This window comes from Castor canadensis, chromosome 10 (assembly GCF_047511655.1).
Source record: "Castor canadensis chromosome 10, mCasCan1.hap1v2, whole genome shotgun sequence".
NCBI lineage: Eukaryota > Metazoa > Chordata > Mammalia > Rodentia > Castoridae > Castor > Castor canadensis.
In genome coordinates, this window is record NC_133395.1 from 122,660,806 (window position 1) to 122,684,803 (window position 23,998).

General features: G+C 41.4%; 1 protein-coding gene and 1 long non-coding RNA gene across 11 annotated transcripts in view; one reads left to right on the forward strand and one right to left on the reverse strand.

Annotated features, from left to right (window-relative positions):
- Adamts9 (ADAM metallopeptidase with thrombospondin type 1 motif 9) overlaps positions 1-2,271 on the reverse strand; it is a 153,511-nt gene extending 151,240 nt beyond the window's left edge. For all 3 annotated transcript variants that reach the window (XM_074044143.1, XM_074044144.1, XM_074044142.1), the window contains exons 1-2: positions 2,136-2,271; positions 1,165-1,568 (exon numbers count right to left, since the gene is read on the reverse strand). In XM_074044143.1, the coding sequence (XP_073900244.1) occupies positions 1,165-1,568; positions 2,136-2,250 (519 nt within the window). In that variant the 5' untranslated portion in view covers positions 2,251-2,271. The remainder of the gene's footprint in view (positions 1-1,164; positions 1,569-2,135) is intronic.
- The window catches only part of LOC141411521 (uncharacterized), a 385,125-nt gene that overhangs the window by 1,223 nt on the left and 359,904 nt on the right, over positions 1-23,998 (forward strand). The window lies entirely within an intron of this gene.

Genomic DNA, 23,998 nt, shown 5'->3' on the forward strand with positions numbered 1-23,998 from the left:
AAGCCCCCACTTGGAAAAGGTCATGAGGGGAGTGTGGGTGCTCAAGGGGAAAAGTAAACGCATCACAGGCACGGGGTTGACACCCTATTGAGCGTCCTGCGCGGCGCGGTGAGCTTAGCAGAGCCAGTCGCGGGAAAGTTTCTGCGTCATACGCGCGTGGTAGAAACGCACGTCGCTTGCAAAAGCCAAGGACCACCCTCGTTGGGGCCAGAACCTTACATCGGGCCTTACATGTCATAGGAAGAGGGGGAGGATGCCCTGTTAGACCTAATAGAGGGCAAATGGAGGGATGAGGAAGCAGGGGGTCGGGGTACCAACTTGGATTTCCCCTCCCCTCCCCCCCCGCCAAGGGTGTAGTAGGGTGGTACCCGCCCCGCCTTCCCTCCCTAAGGAAACGAACGTTGAAGATTCCCTCTCCCTACTCCTTGGAACCGCCATGGGTCCCAGAAGAACCAGAATCACCCCCGGGCAACCTATCCAGACTTTGTTCCACTATTCCTGCGGTTTGGGCCACCCCGCCAGCAGGGTGCAGAGTCGGACTGTGCTGCACCCCTACTCTCTGCTTCCACCCTAAATCGCAGCGTTTGAGGCAAGCTCCGCCTTCTGTCCCCGCCCTCAACGCCCTGGGCCCACCCTTCAGTTCCTGGGACGGGACCTGCTCCCTGTCAATCTAGATTACACACAGCCGTCCACAACCCACTCGGAAGGAACTCCCAGTACCAGTGCCTGGGGATTGTCAGTTCACATCCCCGACTCAGGACGCGCCAATGAGGCGTCGGGTCCGCCCTGCGCTCGGCGGCTCCGCTCCGGGGCGGCCAAGTTTGCTGCAAGAAACCACAACTCCAGCAACTTTCTCCGAGTTTGGGAACCGACTTCCAAGCTGCTTTAGCGCGTTGAGCTTCGAGCACCTGAGCCGAATCCGGCCCCCTAGAAAGCTTCAAAACATCCACACCCCTCCGGGGACGAGGCGTGCGCTCCTGGCCAGCGTAAGCGCACTCAGAGAGCTAGTAGCCTCCCCAAACCTAGGGACCTAAATAAGTTTCTCGTATTTAATGCCAGAAAGGGATTGGGTGCAGGGCGGGTGTTCAGACCAGAGAGCAATTAAGTCTTAACGGAGCTGACCAGGAGGCTGAAGGGGAGGGAAGGGGGCACGCGCCCACTCACCATTCCTGAGCATAGGCTGATGACTGCCGTGTGCTCTGACTTGCTATTAACATGGCCTTTGTAGAAACAGTGCTTGAGTTCCGCTTCTTCTTCAGAATAAAACTTGGTCTGGTTCACCCCGGGCTCCCCGAGGAGGGTGACAGTGAACAGTGGAGCGATAAATCCGGCATGGGGGGTGAGATTAAATAGGAACTGCTGGCCGAAGGCGGAGAGGCGGTAATGCGCCTGGGAGGAGGTAGAGGAGGAAGAGGAGGAGGAGGCGAAGGCAGGCCAGGGGTCAGAGGCAGAGTTAATGCTCCGTCGCCTTCTTTTGAAGTGCACGTTCCTGGGAAAGGGTTCTCCGAGAGCGTTCACTCGGATGGGAGACGCGATTTCGTATTCGCTCAGTGTCTCTAATAATTTCACTGCAGAGAGAAGCAGAGGTATATGAGTTTAGGATTCGTTTTCCCGCAAGTTTTAATTTAAAAGAAGGAGGCTTTGTTTTGACTGATTTTCCAACCCATTCGAGCCCATCCCTTTCCCCTTAAATCAATGGATAAATATTTACTAAGTACCTACTATGTAATAGTAACAGCCAAGGACTATGCTAGGCGCTGAGGATACACTATTGGAAGTCAGACAATGAACAAGTCAAGATACAAAAGATATTTTCAGATCCTGATACATACCCTGAATAAAATAAAACGCGCCCTAGCTGGTGACCTTAGTTACTAAGTAACTTTAATTTGGGACGTGGGGGTGGGGAGAGGGAAAGATCAGCTTAAAAGAGGACTGGGGGTAACTAAATTCCTTCCCAGTGTCTCTCTTCCCAGATGACCCAGAGAAAGAAGAGGATCCAAAGCGGGAGGTGATTCTTTCTAGGAAAAGGAGAGAGGCCTCTGCTACAGGGTGCCCCCACCCGAGAGTGACTTTGGGGAGGCGGCAATGGCGGCAGGAAGGAGTGGGGGTCTCGGGGTGAGGATCCTCGTTACCTTGCCTTGGGTGCAGCCTGTCCTTGCGCACGGCCGCCGCGGCGTCTGGGCTCCCCGTTTCGGCCAGGTCCCGCACCAGGAGCGTTAGCAGTGTGGCCCAAGATACAAACTGCATGGTGCTCCCCACCCCTCCCCCCTGTCCCCACCCCCCCTCCCTCCTGCGGGGTTTGGCTGAGGCGGCGACGCAAGGCAACGGCAGTGGGAGAGCGCGCGGAGCCGGGTGCCGGCCGCCAACTTTTGACTTTAGGAGTCGCTGAGGTCTTGCGGTGAGGGTCCCGTCTGCGCTCGGCTGAGCAACGCTGCCGCCTGCCGAGAGCTGAGCGGCTCGGGCCGCAGGAGGAGCCGGAGGAGGAGGAGGACTGGGGCTCGGCTGCTTGGACGCATAATGTCCAGCAAGCGGGCTGGAGAAGGCGCGGGACGTGCGCTCCGAGGCGCGCCGGGGCGCCCTGTGCTGGCCGGGATAGCGGAGCGGCTTCTTGAATGGGGGGCCTGGAGGGCGGGGGGGCCGCGGGGGCCGCGGGTCCTCTGCCGCTCAAATACCCCCGGTGCACGCCTCTAGGAGGAGGAGAGGGGAGGAGAAAGCCAGGCAGCGCGGCCCGCCTCCTTCCAGATCGTGTCCCCTCCTCGGCTGGCCCGTGAGGGACTCCCAGCCAGAGGCCCCGCCGGCTACAAGAGGCGGAGGCGGCCAGAGGCGTCCTCGCCTGGACAGTCGATCGCTGGCTGCGCTACCTCCCTGAGGTCGTGTTTTCCTGGGGAAGAGAGCAGAGAAAGTTCTCTCGGCTTGCTGGCGCGCACAGCCCCCGGCCCTTTCCTTCTCTTGTCCCCCAGCCTGGTCTTATGCCGCTTCCTTTGGTGTCTCTGGCCCTTCTCTCCGTGGTCTCTCTTTTTCTCCTCTTCCCACTGTGCCCTCTGTTTCCCATGTCTCTCCTTTTCCTTTTCTTTCGCTCTCTCTTCTGTCCCCATCTCTTTCCACCAGCTCTTGTCTTCGGATCTCACAAGTGAAAGCGGCTGGAATGCCTCCCGGTCCTACACTCGGGACAGGATGTGGCACCTGAGCTCCGCTGTGATTTAATCGCCCTAAATCAAAAGTTTTAGAGACACGGTTCTTAATCTTGTGGTTCGAGTTGTGTTTCAAATCCGTGGTCTACTGAAAGTTTCGCAATAGTTTAAACCTGTCCTTTCCTCCAACTTCTGCCCCCATCCCCAGCGGGTCCTTAGGTTTCCTAGGTCCCCGGCCCAAAAAAGGTTAAGAACGGCTCTTGGCAGTGAAAGGGGCGGGGACTTTGGCGCTCCTGGCTACCCCGGGATTTAGAGAGGGGAGGGCAGAAGGAGGGATGGAGTGCGAAGTTGTAGACCTTTAGGGGAAGCACTGGTCCCTGAGGGATTTCTCAATCACTTCTACTGGCTTTTGGCAGCTGAGATGCTTGGAGCACTGGAGCGGCTCAAAAGAGACACTTCACGCTACACGTATCTCTCCGTTGGGATGCACATTTGAAAGTCAGAAATTATACCAGAGAGCCAGGAGGGGAGGATGGAGTGGGGTGTGTGTGTGTGTGTGTGTGTGTGTGTGTGTGTGTGTGTGTGTGTGTGTGTGTGTGTAAGAAAATTGCTTAAACCTGAATGATTCAAAAGCATCTTTTCCTTTAGGTCTCAGAGAGGATGTATTAATTTCAAGAAAAAGGAACTGGCAATGTCAGTAAAAGATATGACTAAGAAATACTTACTTGCCCAAGTGTCCTAGACACTGGGCTCTCCCTTGCTTGGTAATCAACCACTCAGGACTGAAAATATCGAAGACTGCCAAGATGAGAGACCAAAGAAAAAGCCAGTATTTTAGAACTGTCACACATTCTGCAAATAGTAATAAATACATTTCTCTTGAGAGAGGAAAAAAATGGAATTTTCAATTCCAAGACCAGAATTTCCTAAAGATATTGTTAACTCAAATCAGTTAGTGTTGCCATTATCTCACTGTATTACCGGATTTTTAGTTATGAAATTTTATACATAAAGATGATTCAGTGGCTAGGGGCATGGTAGCCCACATCTGAGTCCTTGAAGGACTCAGTCCTTGAGGCAGAGGCAGGAGGACAGTGTGTGTGGCCAGCCTGGGGTACACAGTCTAAAGTAAACCAATCAACCATCCACCTGTAAAATATACAAGTAGAGATTTTTAATGGATGACACTTAAATCTTGAATCCTCAAAATAATTCAATAAGGTGTCTTTCTCATACATCATCTTCCTTTTCATTATGTGATAAAAATCCTCACAATCACAGTGTTTATTGGAAGTGCTGAGATTTTAGTAAGGAACAGAAAATTACTAAGAAATTCATCTAGGAGCTAATTCTGATGGAAAATGTTGCAGTCCTCCCACTAAACTTACTCGGAAATATAGCCCCTTCCAGTATTTTCCATTAGACAATTCTCCCTCTCAATTTAAATCCCTCCTGATCAGGAAAAGCTGATAATATAGAAATTTCTATATGTAGGAGCAGAAGTTACTGTGTGCACTCTCACTCCATTCCTTTCTAAAACTTTGGCTTTGCTGATGAACTTTGTTTATAGTTTTAAAAAAAAATGGTTCAGATACAACTCAATCATGTCCATAAGAGCTGATAGGGAAGGAAAATATAAAGTATTTCCTGGTGACCTCCTCAGGCAATAGAGACCCCGGCTTTTGAATTTCTCATCTTCATGAAGGCATCATCTTTTCCCTGAATATGTTAGCTTGTCTCTGTTTGTCCACCTGTAAATAAGTCTGAAGAGTCTAAAGATGTGTTTGAAATCCCAAGAGAGGTAAAGACAACTGAGCTAAATAATTCAGGTCAAAAATCTTTGTTTTGAGTGTGTACCAGATCATGTGGTTAAAACAGCCCTGTGGGTCAGGCAGTATCAGTAATTTCATTTTACAGATAAGGATAGTGAAGTCCAAAAATGGTGAAGAAATTTCACAGAATCCCCAACTAGTAAGTCAAAGACATGATTCAAGTTCTGTTTTTGCAGTTCTGCTGAACATCATGATTATTAAGTATAATGAATAACTGATTAATTTGAAGTGAGGTTTTGGGGGCGATTGGTTTGGGAGACGGCAGCTAAAATTATCCAGAGACTTGCCTCAATTTTCTACTCAATGTGCAACTTTTCTTTGACTCTCTAACTTCTTTTTCCAATGCCACGTATGCAATGATAATCATGCCAGATTTCACATATTTCATAGCTTTACCTCAGCACCTAGAACAGGCCTGGCACATAGTATGTGCTCAAGAAATACTCAATGAATAAATGAATAATGAAATATAGTCTTTTGACTCTAGCTCAATTATATTATATATATCACAGTTTGGAAATTGGAGTATATAGAACTACTGAAGTCCAGGAGGGAAAGGTCACTTTTAAAATAAATTGGCTCCCCACAAAAATTTGTCCTAAAAGATACAGAGATTTCTGGGGTCACTTGGAGTTAATGGAGCCATCATTTTTAGCTCAGTTGCCCGCCCCCTGCTGTTTTACTGGAATTGAACATTATTGGAGGTTAAAGTCGAAGTCCTCTTTGGCTGTTTTTTTTCATGAACATTGGATCCCAGAGGACTAAGAATGGACATTAGTCATCAGCAAGAGATAATCTGGTAGGTGGAAATGGGAGCAATGACATCACAAATGACTGTGTTTGTGGAATACCATTGAAACTGCAGGAAGGAGATGTGAAGCCAAGCCATCTATTTCCACAGAAAGGGAGAGCCCACACCCAAATGATAATGAGGGGCCAGGAGCCAGAATTCCCATGAATAGTTTCCTGAGGAGTCCACAGCAGGTGATTTACATAAGTAAAGCATGAAAGAGGCAACTGTGGTGGCTGAGCTCTGTGACTGGGGCATCACCCTCTCTGAGCCAGTTTTTTTATTTGTAGACTGGGAGAGAGGAGAAATGGGCAAATGACCTTAGTGAACTTTTCAGTCTTCCCACTACTGACTTCAAGCATCATGTTGAGAAAATAGTTTATGTACTAACAGTGATGGTAACATTAGGTTCTCTTCACTGGCTTCCTTCTTTGTGCTAATTATTTCATCCTCAGAGCAGTTGGCCATTTGGAATTTATTGTCCCCATTTTATGTATGAAAATAAAACTTAGCAAAGTGAATTGGCACAGAGAGCATCTGAGAGCTAGGAGGGGCAGAGCTGGGGTTTGCACCATGGCGGGGTCATCTTCAAAGCTTGAGATCACCATTAGTTGGAACAGCCTAGTAACATACAGACTTTCACTTGGTCTTAGTTATTCAGCCCTTACACTTGACCTGAGAAATACAGTGTGTGTATTTTTCTTCTAATATTGTTTCTTCTAATACTGCCTCAGAAGTTCTGGAAGCTTCTCTTGAACCTATAGAACCTCAGGTGCTCCAGTTTCTGTGATGACTGTATATAGCTCGTGGCAAGTCTATGAAGTAGGTTCATCTTTGGTCTGATCATTCACCAGGTGCTCCGTGCTTCCTTGCCATTCCAGAAGACCCTAGGTAATGCTACACTATAGGTAATGCTATTGCCCAAGCTTCAGAGCCTGATAAGAATCCCACAAATATTTACTTTGAGACTCTACCCTGAGGGCCTCAAATTCCCATTCTGCTTCCTCTTGTATCCGGTGGAAGTAGACCATTAGACCTGGGGTTCAACACCGTAACTACAAATAGAATTCAGAAGTGCCAGACTTCCAGCTCAGATTCTCAGATCAGAATGAAGCTAAAATTAGAAGGTAACAGACCCCACTGGCACAGCCATTCTTATAAGCACCCACTGTCCTCAGTCCAGCCCAGGGTCTCCGTACTGTTCAGGCTGCACTGGGGTCCCTGTTTATAAATAGCACCCGACTAAGAGGTCTGCCTTGTAGCTGTAAGTCATACAGGAGTTGAATTCCCTGCAATGAGCTAATGTGGGGCCCTCTACAAAGAAAGTTTTCAAAGTACTTTTTAAATCATCTCAGGACAATGGAAAGGGGCTGTGACCAGGGAAGAAGACTTTCACTTTCCAAACTGCTGTGCATACATTTGACATGAGCAAAAGCGTAGCTGCGTCACATGTACCAACCTGACATTGGAATGACATTGGTATGACATTGGTGACATCAGATCAATGCCAGTTGTAAATGGTGCATTCATCACACACAGTCTTTGTATTAGCCGGCACCAATAACCACAAAGTAAGTTGCTTCCTGAAACGTAAGCCTAGCAATTAGCGCTTTACAAGTCCCTATCAGATGTTGGCAAAATAATTAGTTTTGCAGCTTTCTTCTCCCACTCAAAATAGGTCTGACAGTACATATTGGTGGCATTCATGACAACATGACTGGAACAAACCTCAGCTATTATTGGGCTGTGTGCAAGAGGTCAGTAGTAGAATTCCCACTGGACACCCTCCCCCTTGCTGTGGTAGTGGGCATGCCTGAATTCTGTTTATAGTGGGTAAGGCTAATTCACCTATGTATATTTTTTTACAGCTGATTATTCAACTTATTAATTCAGAACATTAATCTGGACCTTATATTTTCTCTGTGATAACTTTTCCAACAAAATGGAGGTTGAGGCAGAGAGATGACTCCTGATCGCAGGCTTTGGTTGTTGTGTTCAGGAATGGCAGAGGTCTTAAAAAGAGGAAAGTGACAAATCCAAGATCCACTCTACCCCACTACGTGGACCTGATGAAAAGGGAAAGGAACTGTCAAGAGACAGTAAGTGAATGGAGTATCAGGGGATTGCTAAAAGGATAGGGAAGAGCTGTAGGTTTTGCACACACATCTGCTCAAGATGTACTGTTCACCAACCAAGTCACGCTGGGGTTTGTCTAATTGTGTCCTACTGTAGTAAAAAATGAAATAAAATGTCAACAATGAACTCTCAGCCTGTGTTAGAATATGATAGGTGTTTTAAAAAGTTTTAAAAGATAAATAGACATCCATCAGTAGTTCTCTCTGGAATGAGGAATTTGGAAATCTCTTATACACTATGTTTCTATTGTATTCACTTCCATATTGTATATTCTTACAATATTAATCTTTAATGAGAAAAAGTCTTTTTTCTTTTTAAATAAGTAGACAATATAGAAAGAAAATATACAATGGTATCACTGCCCTTAGGGGAAATTTTTCTCATAAATTATGTGTAACCTTAGCTTTTCCTATAACATTCATGTGTGCCTCATCATTTGAAAGTAACCTTATATATTTTGTATGCTCTTTCTAACATTAGGAACAAATGCTAGGAAGGGATTTATGATTGTCACCAGGCTTTTGAGGGAAGCTGGTGACTTGTTGATGTAAGCAATTGATAGATGGTAACCAGAGATTTAAAACGTGAATGTAGAATAATAGCTGAGTACTATGAAAACAATATCAGCTTTCCAACTCCTGATTATGTACGCAGGGAAGGGATTTATTGATCTAGTCAACAGATATGTTTATCAAGCACCTACTATGTGCTATGGACTTTGTGGCCAGCAGAGGAGCTCACAGTCCCGTGGGAAAGAGAAACACAAAGTAAGTAGCTATGTGGACAAGGACTGAGTTAAACATTGTTCTGAGCACTGTAAAAGAGAGTAAAAGAGAGCTGGGGGAAAACAGGTGCAGTGTGTTAGAACCCAAAGGAGCCCTGGTGGGGCTTCATTTGTCAGAATGAAGAAAGGCTGAAGAATGGGTCTGGAGGGAGCTAGCAGCCAAGTGACACAGGGCCTTTACGGTGGGGAACTTGTGTTTTCCTCTGAGTGCAAGGAAAGGAGGCCACAGAAATATTTTAGGCAATGAGATGGGGAAATGCTTGCAGTTGTTCAGATGTGGTTTGTTCCCTCCTGAACTCATGTTGAGGCCCAGTCTCCAATGTAATGATGTTGAGAGAGAGTAGAGCCATTAAGAGGTATTTGGATCATGAGAGATCAACCCCCCCCATGAAGGAATTACTGGTAGCTCCCAGAAGAGCATGTGAGTTACCAAGAGCCAGGTTGCTATAAATCAAGTTGGGCCCCCTTGGTTTGTCTCTTCCTCCCTTTCTTGCCATGTAATCTCTCGGCACACCCCTTCCACTTCTCCACTATGGTATGATGCAGCCTGTAGCCCTCAACAGACATTGAGCATATGCTGGGGCTGTGCTATTAGAGGTCCAGAACTGTGAGCTAAGCAAATCTCTTTTCTTCATTGATCACCCCACCTCAGGTACTTTGTTATAGACATACAAAGCAGATTAAGGCAATGTGTTTTTGTGTGTGTGTTTAAAAGATCATTCTGGCTGCTATTTGGAGAATTGAGTCAAGAATGTTATTGCATTGTCCATATGAGGAATCAAAGTATCTTTTTTATTGTTTTTTTGGCTGTGCTGGGGATTGAACTCATGGCCTTACACATGCCTGGGAAAATGCTATATTCCTAGCCCTCACAGTGTCTTGGATAGGGTGGTGTTTGTGGAGGTGACAAGAATTGGACCCATCTGAAGTATAAGGTAGAATCAATTGGACATAATGGAGGCTATTATGGTGGTGATGGGGGAGTTTCAAGAACAAGTCGCAGAATAGTTACATAGAAATTGCTCCTCCAAATATGCAAATAACAACCAGACAAAGAATATGAGGCATAAAACCTGTACACAACAGCAACAAAATCACTGGGAACACAAACAACAAGCAGTGTGCATGGCCATAATCAACAACATTTTAAAACTATAAAGACAACTTCAGAGCAGATATCACAAAGTGCCTGCTCTCCCTAAGATGGTTTATGAAATGATTGAAATCCCAATACACATAAGAACAATTTGTTTTTGTTATTTTTGTTTTGGTCAAATGAGACAATCCAATCCAAAGTTCTATTTGGGAGGATGAAGATGGAATCCAGTATTAATACCAGATATTAAAGTAGAATAGAAATCTTTAATAATTAGATAGGGGGATACTAAGTTGGGAAAAAAACAGGAAGTCCAATGTGAGAGACCAGAAAACCCAGAAACCTTTACCTGTGAGGATTTAGTTTCTGACAGAGAAGGTTTCTCAGATAGATTAGAAGCACAGACCATTTAACATATGGTGCCAGAAATGACTTGGTAACACACACACACACACACACACACACACACACACACAAAAATTAACTCTGTGCTTATGCTTTGCTTTAAATATATATTTCATTCATATTAAATGCATCAAAAATTGAATGTGAAACATTAAGCCAAAACTAGGAAACAGAAGGAAATAATTACTTTGTATCTGTGACATAAAGACTTCTAGATTATGACTCAAAATCCACAAGCCATAAAAGAAAAAACTTCAAATAGACTCATTATAAAACAAAAACAAATTGTGCATGATAAGATTAGTCCATTTTGTAGTACCAGAACAGAATACCACACACTGTGTAGTGTATAGTGAATAGACATACAATGGTTCATAGTTCTAGAAACTGCGAAGTCCAATATCAAGGTGCCAGGATCTAGCAAGAGCCTTCTTACTATATTATAACATGGCAGAAGGCGTCGCCTGGTGGAAGGGTGAGAGAAGGACAGAGGGAAAGAGAAAGGAGACCAAATCCCCTTTAAGGAGCCCATTCCTACAGTAAAGGCATTAATTCATTCATTCCACCCTCATGGCCTAATCACCACCCATTAGCCTCCACCGACTAGAGGTTAAGTTTCCAACACATGCCTTTTGGGGGATGTGTTCGAACCACAGCATATCACAATCATGGCAGAAGTCAAATCACAAACTGAGAAAACATAGTTTCAGCTCATTATACAAAGAGAGGTCTTTCCTTCAATCTATAAGAAAAGCCTGTAAGAAATATCAATTGACACCTCACAAGAAACATCTCACACGTTTCACAAATGTGTGAAAAGAAACTTGATTTTACTCATAAGAAAAATTCAAATTAAAAATACACTAATGCCAGCTTTTTAGTTATTAGACATGCAAAATCTAAATTTTCATAAACACAGTCACTGAAGCTTTGGGGAAGGCTTTGTGGGAAGGCTTTGTGGAATATGAAAATTGATCCAACTGCTAAGGAGGCAATTTAATGACAGCCATCAAAGCTGGAAAATCATACACCATTTGACCTAGCTTTGTCCGTTTCAAATACGAGTCATGTTTTTGTATGTGGAAAATACGTATATAAGGTTCTTCATAGCAGTATCATTTCTAATTGTGAAAACTACAAAGAAGATATAAATCATAACGAGACCTATTAAAGAAATCAAGACACACGCAGACAAGGAAGTACTCAGTCTCAGGCATGCTACTGCAACAGCATTGAGTAGACTGAGAAACAGCAATCGTCTCCTTGCTATTTCCTAAAGGGAAACTTGCTACACGCACGAGGACTCGTCAAGGATGGTCGTGGCAGCATTGCTTGTAGTGCAGAGCACCATGAACTTACATGTCCTTAGTTAAAGGATGGCTAGATTATATAAAATGGTATGTTTATATGGTGAAATATTACACAGCAATTCAAAGGAGCAACTGGCTAGACCTTAGAAAATATTGAAGGGAAAAAAAAGAAAAGTGCACTGTGACGTGTATATAATTCATGTGAACACAGCTCATGCCTATGTGAGTTTGTGCACAAAGACATAAAGAAATGTCTGCAAGGATGCACTCCAAATTCTTATCTGGAGAATTCCTTCTGGGAGAAGGAACATTCATAGCTGAAGCTTGGTGAAAGGGCCTTAAGATTTATTTGTAATACGCTTAAAAGTTTTTAAGCTTTTGGAAAAATGCACATATTTATCACCTCAGTGTGGTACTAATTTAAAAAATTTAAAGCCATTTACCAATGTCAGTGATTACTATGAACCCAAAAGTTAATACGTACATGCAATAGAATTTGTGACTTTGTGGGGAATTCTGAAATATTGTTATCCATATCCCTGTTTGATTGCTGGGTTCATCTAAAATCCTCACTGATCTCCCAACCCAACTCCTAAACTTCAAGAAATGGGCGGAAAGTAGAATGAATGATACAAAAACAATGTTTGGCCAGTAATCTTTTGTGAAGTTTTCTGCAGAACAAGTGTGTTTAAAATAGCATTTTGAAGATATGGTTTCCTCCCCTCTGAGTCTTTATCACAGATATTCAATCAAGGGACTGTGCTGGAAGGCAGCTCTGAAAAGGTAACTGTGTCTTATACAGCGGGTAGCTGATACTGCGAGTTTCTGAAGGTCACGATGTAGAAATCCACTGAAGTGCACATTTGCCTGACTGTACCTTTGACTTTCCAAATTAATGAACACCCTGAAGTTAAACTGTGTTGACAACCCTCCATTCATTCCCTGGAAAGCAATGACTTAAATCCTCAGGTGTTCATTTTTAGAGTTAGAAGACAATCTCCCTATGTGTCAGTTCTCGAAGAGCAGAGACTTCATCTGTATGACCACCATTGTGTCCCCATGTCTAGCACTGTGCCTAGCACAGAGTAGCTGCTCACTAAATATTTGTGGAATGAATGAAGCCACACAGAAGAAAGACGAAAACAAAATCATGACAAATTCTATATGGCTAGAGAAAGAAACTAGACACAGAAAAATACACCTACACTTCTCATTTACATAACATGACAGAACAGATGATGGAAATCCACAGTTACAGAGAATGATAAGTTTTAGGGGTAGTGTTTGAAGGACACATTAGGGACCCTTGGGGAGCTGGTCACTTTCCATTGCTTGGTGTGACTGGTTGGTTCGTGGATGTGCTCACATTGTAAAAAAAATTTCTTAATTTAAATAATTATGAGTTTCTGCATTTTGCTGTTTGCATGCTTTGTAAAATGTTTTCTTAAAGTAAAAGGAGTCAATCTTTTCAGAACAAAAAATTCACTGTTAAATAAAGGCATGTAACAGAGGTTTTGAACTTTTGATCTTTCATATTGTGCATGATCTCAGCTCTGGAAAATTAGTTTCCATCCCTAAACATATTTTCATTTTGTATTTGTAAAGAGAAAACATGCAACATCACCTCCAGGCCTTAAAGGCTTAACTCTGTGTTGGAAGGCATCTGCTATTCCTTATCGCACCTCAGCTCAGGGGAAGGCAGCTGTTGGAGGGCTGCAGGGCCTCTGCCATGCGTTTTTAGCATCCATTCTTTTCCCTGCCCCTAATCTTTTGAAACTTCTAAATACTTAAACAGACCAGGGAGACTATGAAAGAAGGCCAGGGACTTCAGAACTGTGTGATCTGGGGGAAAAAGTTGACATTTCCCACCATTTAACAACCACCAGACTCAATAAATTGTCTGATTTTTCTATTTCCCTCTTCTTTCTCTCCCTTATTTCTTTCTCTTTGTTTCTTTTGATAATAGTAACAAAAATGTTTTTTGAATTCTTCAACATTGTGACCTGTAATTTAACTTACACACATACTCTCACACACAGACATATATACTCACTCACACACACATACACTTATCTGAGGCCAAAGTGATATATTTATAAGGTTATATATTTATAAAGTAATTAACAACATTGCCTGTAACAGCAAAAGGTTAAGGCAACCTAAATGTTCATGGGAAGGGAGCTGATTAAGTGTGAATATTCAACAGTATGAAAGTATGAAAATAAAGAGTGAAGAAGTTATCTATTTTCAAAGGATACAGACAGGTGGAAAATACAAGGTACAGAACAATGTGTTCAGACAACAAATATTTCTGAATGCGTAAGTTATTTCTGGAATGATGCACAAGAAAACCATGAATATTGGTTATTCCTCCAGAAGGAGGTAGTATATCCTGTAGTTTCTTTGATAGTTAAATAATTTTATTTATTGTTTAGCCAAAAATAAAAATTTAAGGGCTGGTGGAATGGCTCAAGTGGTAGAGCACCTGCCTAGCAAGCAGTACCACAAATAATAATCATAATAATATTTAAAAATAAAATAAAAATTTAAGAACATAAGATCATTCTTTGGGCGATGGTTATTAGGAGAGCCACTGTTTTGCTGAGGATGTAGAGCAATGGCATAGCCTCACACTTGCTGTTGAAAGGGAAAATGGGGATAGCCTAGCAGGAAGATAGTTTGTCAGAAGGTATCAAAAGCTTCCAAATTTTCCTTCTGGACACCTATTCCCAGTCTTAATAATTGATGTTTAAGACTGCAACCTTGCATGAAGAAATGGCTGTAAGGACTACCTTACAGAAATATTGGGAAAAATTATATGTAAGAAATAGAGGACCCCTCACATAAATTATGGTATAGCTACACTTTTTTAAATGCTGTTTTGGAATATCTAATGAAAGATCATTGCTCACCACAATTACTAAGCAAAAATATATAGCATGCAGAACATAATAGTTATTTTTACCAAAAATGTATCTGAATAACTGCACACACCTCTAGGGGTACACACAACTCTGATATAACACATTTATTCTAGGTGACAGAATGATGGATATTTTTATGGAATGTGACCATTCTTACATGATTTTTTTCAGAAGATGCTGTTGTTTTATACTGGCAAGTTTATGATAAAAGAATTAATGAGAATATTGTAAAGGTGCTGTCAGTACTATTATTTAATGTAAAGTGACATAAATGCAGTCCAGGAAATGTAACTGCCTAAAATGCAGCACTGCACTGCACTGAGGTCAATGGAATAATGGAGCCGAGACTGCTGAGAAGGACCATTTTATATCTGAAGTGACATTGTCAAGGCGTGCATCATCATGGACCCTGTCTCCAGGTGGGACGTGTTTATCAGTTAGTTCTTTCAGAATTATTTCTCTCAACTGAACTATCCAAATTTTTAAGGAAGCAAGTAAATATTTACCCCAAGTAAAAAATAGTGCATATATATACACACATAATATGTATCCATGTATATGTACATATAGATATATATACATACATATATGTCAATATATACACACATACATACGTACATGTTTGTGTATATGAAATGGTAATAGAACATATTTTAAAACTGCTTCTAGAGCCAGGCATGGGGGTACACATCTATAATTACTACTTCTCAGGAGGCTGAGGCAGGAGGATATTCTCAGCCCAGGAATTTGAGGCCAGTCTGGGAAATGTAGTGAGAACCATCTTGTAAAAAAAAAAAATTAAAAGTTAAATTTATCCTAATCAAATAACCCCAACAATGTTATCTTACTTATTATTATTTTGTTTGGCTGAAATTCACATGACATTAGCCATTTTAAGGCGAATCATTCAGTGACATTAATACATTCACAATGTGTGACCACCACCTCTATCTAGTTCCAAAATGGTCTCATTAGCAAACAAGCAAACAAATGAAAACCTCTGCACCCATTAAGCATTTGCCCCTCATTCTCCTCTTTCTCTAGCCCCTGGAAATGGCCAGTCTGCATTCTCTCAATGGACTTACTTATTGTAGACATTTCATAGAAATGGGAATCATAGAATATGTGACCTTTTATGTCTGGCTCCTTTTATGTATCATAACATTTTCAAGTTGCATCTATAGGGTAGCCTGTGTCATCACTTTATTCCTTTTTTATGACTGGGTAAAATTCCACTGATGTCTAAACCACAGTTTGTTTATCCTTTCATTCCAGGTAGCTATGAGGGTTGTTTCCACATTTTGCTGATTGTGGATAGCAATCAGCAAATATGTTCATTCATATATACATATCTGGTTTCAGTCCCTGAACGGGGACTTTAAGAAACCTCAATTCCAGTGGCTGGGATATGGCATCTCACTGTAAGCTCTGACATGCACTCTTCACATAACAAATGACTTTGAACAACTTTCTCTATGCTTGCTGGCCATTTGTATTGTCTTCTTTGGAGAAAGATCTAGTCAAGTCTTTCTTTTCTTTCTTTTTTCTTATTTTAAACTGGATTCTTTTTGCTGTTGAGTTGTAGAAGTGGTAGTAGGTTTACCAGATACATGATTTGCAAATATTTTCTCCATTCTGTATGTTGTCTTTGCACTTCCTTTGATGTATTTTACTTACTAATATTGATAAAGATAAATATTGTTTTCTGTCCTTCTAATTTCTCCTAGAATTACTCTTGAGCATATTTTTGTGTCAGAACACATTATCGTTTGGATGGCTGCATACTATTCTGTCATGTTCATAACCAGTCCTGGATTGTTGGCAAGTTATTAATCAAGACTCACTCAACAACAAGTCATTAAGAAGAATAGAAACAAGGTGGCTGTGTAAATCACATAAGTTTATAGACTTAGCCTTGTATTAAAAGCTACTCCTATCACTCAAGAAATTCCAAAGGTTTTAGGTGCTCTATGACAGAAACTGCGGACTAAGACCAAATCTAGTTCTCCTTTCACCAAACCTCTCTGGGTACCTATTTTTAAATCTCTGTGATGAGATTTTTGTATTCATTATAAATCACAGTAATCATGTTGTTGAAGATGTGGAAATAAATTCACCTCTGCCTTTCCTTTCTATAGCAATGTCTTTTCAATGCTTCCTGCCTTCATTTTTTTCTGATTTCAAAATAAAGTAGATGTGAAAGCTATTCTTTGGTGATCTTAAGGGTTTCTTTTTATTGTTTTAGTGCAAAGTAAATTTGATCTAATGAAATTCAGAGAGCTAGTAGCACTTACTAGGTACAAGGCTGTGATAAAATAAAAACCAAAAAAAGACCCAGTCCTCAAGATGCTCACAGTCTTGTGACATTGATTATTTTTTCCCAAGGTCAATGATGGGACACATCATCTAGTATTAGGAGTACTAGGAGATTCTGAAGTAAAAAGGAGCCAATCCCCTTTTCAAAACCAGGAAAGCTCTGGCAATGTGGTGACCTTTGAGATAAACCCATAATTATGGATAGAGTCTTACATAATCAAGGTTTGTGTTTTCTAGTTTTAGTGACACAACTCAACTCAAACTAGTTTAGTGAAAAATAGAAAAATACTTGACAAGTAAGTAAAAATGCAGGGTAGCCTGTTTCAGGCTCATATAGATTGGGATATCTAATGATGGTATCTCTATTTTGGGAGGTGTTTTTATCCTGTGTTGGCCTTGTTTTCAGATAGGTTTCTTCCCTGTAGAGGTAAAAATGGACTCTACCTTCCCCAAGCTCATTTAGTAATCAGGCCCATCACTCTGGAAAAAATAAATAAAAAGAGTAACTTTCTCCCGATCAAATCAAGCAAAATATACCATCAGACCTCCATTTTGTCACATGTCTGATGTGTGGAGTCAAAGACAGGCTTAGCTCCACCGAACTCAGCAACTGAGCTCAGATAGGAGTGTCCCTTCCCTCCCACCCCAAAGTGTTACGAAACTAAAACTGAGAAAATGACGTTGGGTAGCCAAGAAGAGACACGCATCACAAGTGTCACTGTGGAGATGATGAGTAGAGGGAAGGGGTTCCATGTGGAATAAACACCAGGAACAAAACCATGGAGATGAAACAGTACAGAAAGGCCAGTTTGGCCAGAATGGGGTTGGGGAGGACAAAAATGAAGCTAGGAAGGTACTGCAGAGAACCCTAACAGTCACGATAAGTTCTTTGTGCCCAAGTTTAAAGGCAATTGGTAGTGGAGGAAAGAGTTATCCAAAATATCATCACATATGACAAATACATGCCATCAGATATAATTGAAAATCCATGCATCTTTTTCTTCATGGGTCTTATATATAGTTACATGCTTCGTCTGTAAGGTATTTACTTTCAATTAAAGCGTGAACTCCAATTATGCTTGCTTGACCTACTATTGGGAAATTTTTCTTACATTTGTTGAATGCCTCTGTCTCCCCAAGCTTATTAAATTTCTTCTTGCCTATAACTTCAGGGTTTGGCTAAACTGAAAATACATATTAGTATGGGCAATCCCAGATGGAGGAGGATCAGGGAACTCTGGGAGATAAATAAAGAGAATGCAGTCAACCACGGATCCTCAGGCCTGATGGGCAATTTACAAACTCACCACTTTAGGGCACTCATTTATTCTTCAGTTAAAGTTGTTCTCTCAACCTTAGCATAGCCTTTGGAAAAGAAATCTGTTTTGTTATAATAATGATTAAAACATCCCTTTGGAGGAAATAACTTGCTGATGAAGATTGATTTCTCTCTCCCTTCCTCTCTTATTTTCAGTGTGTCTTCTCTAAAAACAGAAAGGAGAAAATGGTTGACCAAAGCCCAGAGTAATGGGCCACGAAATTCCCAATAGAAGTCAAGCGAAGTTGACTGTAACTTGGTTTTCATGGCCTCCCTTCAAGTAGGGTTGATGAGAAAGAGCTCTACATGTAGTTAAATGATACACTTAAATTCACTACTATTGTCTCCATTACCAAGTAAGCTCCATCAGGTGTGCCACTGGCATTCCCATTTTACCAATATGTGACAGTGTGGCACACAATGACCAGAGTTCAGACTTCCCCTGAGATAGTTCTGAGTTCTTGTTACTTGACATGTCTGGGCTTCCACAGTCTTACATATCAAGTGGGATACTAAAAACTCTATTTCTCTAGTCCAGCTTTGGTAAGGATTAGATGGAATAAAAATGAGCATAAAAACATTAGTTCAGAGTTGTAGTCTAACCAACTCACCCTTTCCCTGTGTTAGCACCCTACGTCCCAGATTCCAGAAACACTGTCAGTCTCAGGTAAACAGGGATGGCTGGTCACCTAAGAGTCAGGAGATGGAAGAACTCACTCAGAAAACAGTAGCTACTCTCATTTCAGAGGAGGAAAATGAAGATTAAGTCACTTAGCATGATATAAGGAATATAAGCAGCACTTTAAAAAAATCATCCCTTATGATTAAAGAATTGAACCTGTAAGATTCATCTGGAAGGCACAGCATCCTATTCCTATACTATTACTTATTCTTTCATTCAACTGACCATTCAATCAATCCCTATCCTTGTAGAACCACAGTTTAGAAAAGAACACAAGACAATTCACAGGTAGTCATCTTATAAAGGATTCAAGTTGCCATTATGCCAAAAAAAAATTTTCTAATTGCTCATGAGTTGATTTTTCAGTGACTTCCCTGAATCCATCTATTCTCAAATGTTTCCTTTTTATGACAGTGGTGTTTTCCTGCAGGTGGGCACCTTGGAGTGCCTCCGACCACAGAGCAGGAGAAAGGCTGACGTGACCACATTTGGACTGGGGAGTAGGGTTCTTCTTATTTTATATTAACAATGAGCTGTCAAAGACTAAATGTCTGCCATGCAGACTGATCCACAGCAGCAGACTCTTAAGCAATGAGGAGGCTTTCTGTGACCCAGGCAGGTGGACCAGGTCTGCACTGGCCTGCCCAGGGCAATGACACACAAAAAGACACCAGAGTTGTACATTTCAAGTCAGACTATCACCATCCAAAAAAATGGGCTTCCCACATGTGTTCCCATTACAGTGCTGAGTAGGCTTTTGTTTTCATTTCAATAGTGCCAGGAAATTCAGAATCGGTTACCTCATCCAAAATATAATAACTTTCTGGTATTATATTGACAATGACATGCTACAGGAGAAGTGGATATTTCACCTGGGAGCCAGGACACTTGTGGAGAGACTGACTTTCATCAGTAGTCCCATAGCAATAAACTCTGGGAAGCTATGGCTTCGAATGCAACTTTTTGCCCCTGATGACCTGGCAACCTGAACAGGGAAGCCACCTTTCACAAAAACAAGATTAGATTTCATGAAAAGATACGGAAAAGGACACAAAACCTCTCTCCGTGTCTCCTGAAAAAATTGAAAAAACAAAGGTGAGCCTTTTCTGGACTGGACTCCACTTCTTACTGGCTCCCTTCTAACAATAAAGTTTAAAAAGTGGCTGGCAGTTACAAATTTTTATGGAAGTAAAAATTCGATATTTTATTTCATATTTTTTATTGAGGATACATTTCAGGGAAGATTTCAGGTGTTTAGATTTAGATAAGAAATACCATAATTTGAGGTCACAGGCCCATCTGGGACAGACAATTAGAAAATTGTCAAAGGACAGGGGTTCTGGGAGCATCAGGTGTCAAAAGACTGGTTTAAAAGAATGGCCTCACAGGTATGCCGGTGGCAACATTTTTAAATTAGCATTTTCTTTTTCATTTTTCTTCCTTTTTTTTTTTTCATTCGTCTTCTGAAATTGCAGTAAGTCTGGGGCTATTTCTTAAAGGAATTTAGTGCAAAAGTTGTGCCCCTTGCTATTCTGAGATGTTGCCCAAGATTTGAAAACCTGCCCAACGCAGTTGTGATCTGATACTTCAAATGAAGAAAATAACTTCAAAATTTTTTCTATTTGGGGTAGGTGTTAGAGAGGCCTCACATCTGTTTATCTGTTAATCAGATCTCCTCCCAGAAAAAGGAGAGATCTTCCAATTGTGACTCTTGTATTAAGTGTTATGGGTTCAATTGTGTTCCCCCAAAATTCATATGCCGAGGTCCTTACCCCCAGTATTTCAGAATGAAACTGGATTTGGAGACAGGGTCTTTAAAGAGGTGACTAAGGTAAAATGAGGTCATGTTGGTGGTCTCTCATCCAGTGGGAATGAAGTCCCCACAGGAAGAGGAAACTCAGACACAAACATGTGCACACAGAAAGCAAAGACCATGTGGGGACACACTGACAATATGTCCCCTGCAAGTCAGGGAGAGAGGTCTTGGGAGAAACCAAATCTGCTGGACTTCCAGCTTCCAGCACTGGGAGGAAACAAATCCTGCTCATTTGTGCCCTCTGGTCTGCGGTATTTTTTTAGGATAGCCTATCAAATGCATATAGTTAATTAAGCATGTCGTCAGATGCATGATTGCTCTGTATTTTGAGAGAAGAATGGCAGATTTCTATGTTTCTTTGCAATACTTATTTAGCTATCTTTTTAAAGTGCACCTAGAACTCAGGGACTTTATGTTCAAATGGAGTTGTATTTTGAAGTGGGGGAAGGGAGATGAGAGGATGTGTCAATTGCAGTTATTCATTTGAATACATTTTAATATGAATAAATAATCATGCATGGACTCTAGATAATTAACAATGAAAGAATGGTTTTGATTTCTTTGCATGGCCTAACTTGGGTCTCTTTAAAAAAAAAAATACAGTGTAACTTTTTTTTCCTGATTTGTGTAAGTTTGCTTAAAATGTCCAAGCTTAACCTCAGAACAATAAAGACAAAGATAATATAGCCATAGATGTAGCTGTTTAAAAAGAGTGTAACAATAGCCTATCAAAAAAAGCATTTTAGTGTTAACTTAAAATAATTAAAATAATTCTATATTACTGTCATTTTACCTAATTGCATGTAAGGTATGCATATTAGAATTGTACAGATAGCACCATTAAACTAGGTTTGAATAAAAGCCTAAACATAGAAAAATTACTGTAAGAACATACACTAGATAGCGATTAGTTATGTGAAGCAGAATTATAACTCATTTCCCTCTCCTCCTAGCTCGTTTTCATTTTTGCCTACATTTCTTTAATATGTATGTACTATTTTTATGATTAAAGAAAATTGAATAACCACCATGGTGAAAATGTCTATGAGTTCATTATACATTACTGACTAAATGAGCTAACCACCAGGTCTAAACACCTGGCACAGAGGTTAGTCCACAGTATAAGCTTGGTCAAGTTTAGTTCTTTCCTTAGACATGGATCAGACTGTTTTCCAATCATGCAACAGGAAAGAAGCAGTGGCTTCTGACTTTCATACTTAACTACCAAGTACAAGATCAGGAGTCACAGAATTTAGAAATTTGAATTAGAAAACTGAAGAGGAGGGAATATAGAAATAAAAATGGGTGTGGTGGTGTGTGGCTATAATCCCAGAACTTGGAAAGCAGAGGCAGGAGGATCAAGAGTTCAAGGCCAGCATGGGTTACCTATCAAGACTTCCTTCTCAAAAACCAGAACAACAACAACAACAAAAATTAATAGAATGCAATCTTTTTAGCAAATTTGCATCTTTGATTCGTCAGTGGTAGGCCTGCATATATGTTTATTTAAGTTATCGATTGTATAGTTTGTGCACTGTGGATGTCATGAATCTTCCCTTCCCCCCTCCAAAACAAGAGCTATTCTCCTCCAGAAAATGAGTGCGAAAGTAGAGAACATTCTATGGGCATGGTGCAACCTTTATGTGAGATCTTGTTTGGGGAATGACTCAGAGGTGCAAGAAGTCATTTCTCAGATCGGGCTGGTCTTGGAGGGCAACAGAGATAGTGTGGGAGAATATGTAAGTGCTTGTCGGTGCCAGCACGTGTGGCTCCTTCAGTAGAGGGACAGCAACAGAGACCAGCAGGCCCAGAACTTGCTGCTGTTTTGCTACTCCACTTCCTGACCCTCCTCCTCCCCTGGGGACAAAAAAGAAATCCCAAAGCCCTTTGCTTTTAGAACAGCTAAAGCTAAGGAAGTTGTGTAATGAGGGCTAGGATAGGCTGTTGTCTCTAAACAAGGGATTTTCAATACTGTCTAGCCAACTGCCAAATTTAGAAATTCTGGAAGGTTTGTTTTCTGAAGGTGCTGGGAGGCCCAGCACCAGCAAACTATGAAATATACCACAGTATGCAGCCCAAGACCATATTGACTGTCCCTGCAGGAAGATGAGTAACTTCAGTACTGATGAGGAAGGACTCAGGCTTTGTAGCACTGTCAGGTTCTCTGTAGAGTGGAGGGATAAGTAACAGGAGAATAATCTCGAACAGACCACCCTGAGATATGAGCAAACCACTAGTCATTTGTATTCTTCCTTTCTGAGCTGAGCAGTCCCTTTTCCACTGAACAAAGTATTTTATTTTCTCCTTCAGTATGAGCTGACCTGAAACTCTAGGCCCAGGCCAAGTTACAAATATACTCCACCAGGAATTGGCCTTGTTAACAAATTCCTAACTGGCGTTCAAAAGTGCTTGCAGACATCCATCACGTATATCGGACTGACTTACAGATCATATAACTCAGGCCTGGCTTGTTCCATCCCTTCAGCTTCTTAGCCGTAGTTAGCAGCATCTGTGACTGCTTCAAAAGTATTTAAAGGCATATCATTTGGCCAAGAGAAAGGAGGGCTGGATGACTTTGTAAGAATCTTAAAAGGGAGAAGCCTGTCTAGGAATGTTTGATTCTTTCTAGCGATCATGCTTATAGTTCTTAAGTAGTATTCTCTTTGAGACTTTTGAAAATGTTGCTCTTTTACCCAAACCAAAGACACTAAAGAAGATCATTTCAGGATGTTTTCTAAAATAAAAACAAAGGCAGCATTTTGAACAACAAATACAATTTTGAGTATTTGTGACCTGGTGGTTAGGATGGTCTATCTTACTGACACATTCTGTGTATAGTATTTGGTGCTAGCTTTCAGCAATGCTTTCCTATATTGAATGAAAACTTTTGAAGACTAGAATGATATTCTTTGCTTATAATCTGGCAACTTAGGTACACATCGAAAAGATGCAAAGAATGAATGCTGTGACCTTTATTATAAATGGAAAAAATAAAATGATACAGAAAAAGTCCCAGACTGATCTGATGCCTGGCTCTTGATAGTTGCTCAATGAATTAAATTGCTGCTATTTTAATGAATGAGCTCTAGACTCAAAAAGTGTACTTATTTGATATCACCACTTGACTATCTCACTCACTTCTCAAACTTGACATATTCAAATCTGTTCCTTCTTTATCGCCAATCTGACTTCCCCCATAATCCTCCCATCTTAGTAAATGGCACCCCACCTTTGTTCAAGCCAGATATCTGGAAAGCCATATCTAGTAACTCCTTCTTAATTATCAACTTTATTTCATCTATCACTAAATTCCCTTTCTCCATAGCTCATTTAAAAAAAATTCATCTACTTGTCTCTGTCACCACCAAACTTCTACTCTGGGGTTTTCTACCTATGTACTATTAACACTTCGGGCCAGGCAGTTCTTTGCTGTGGAGGGGGGGGTGGTCTTGAGC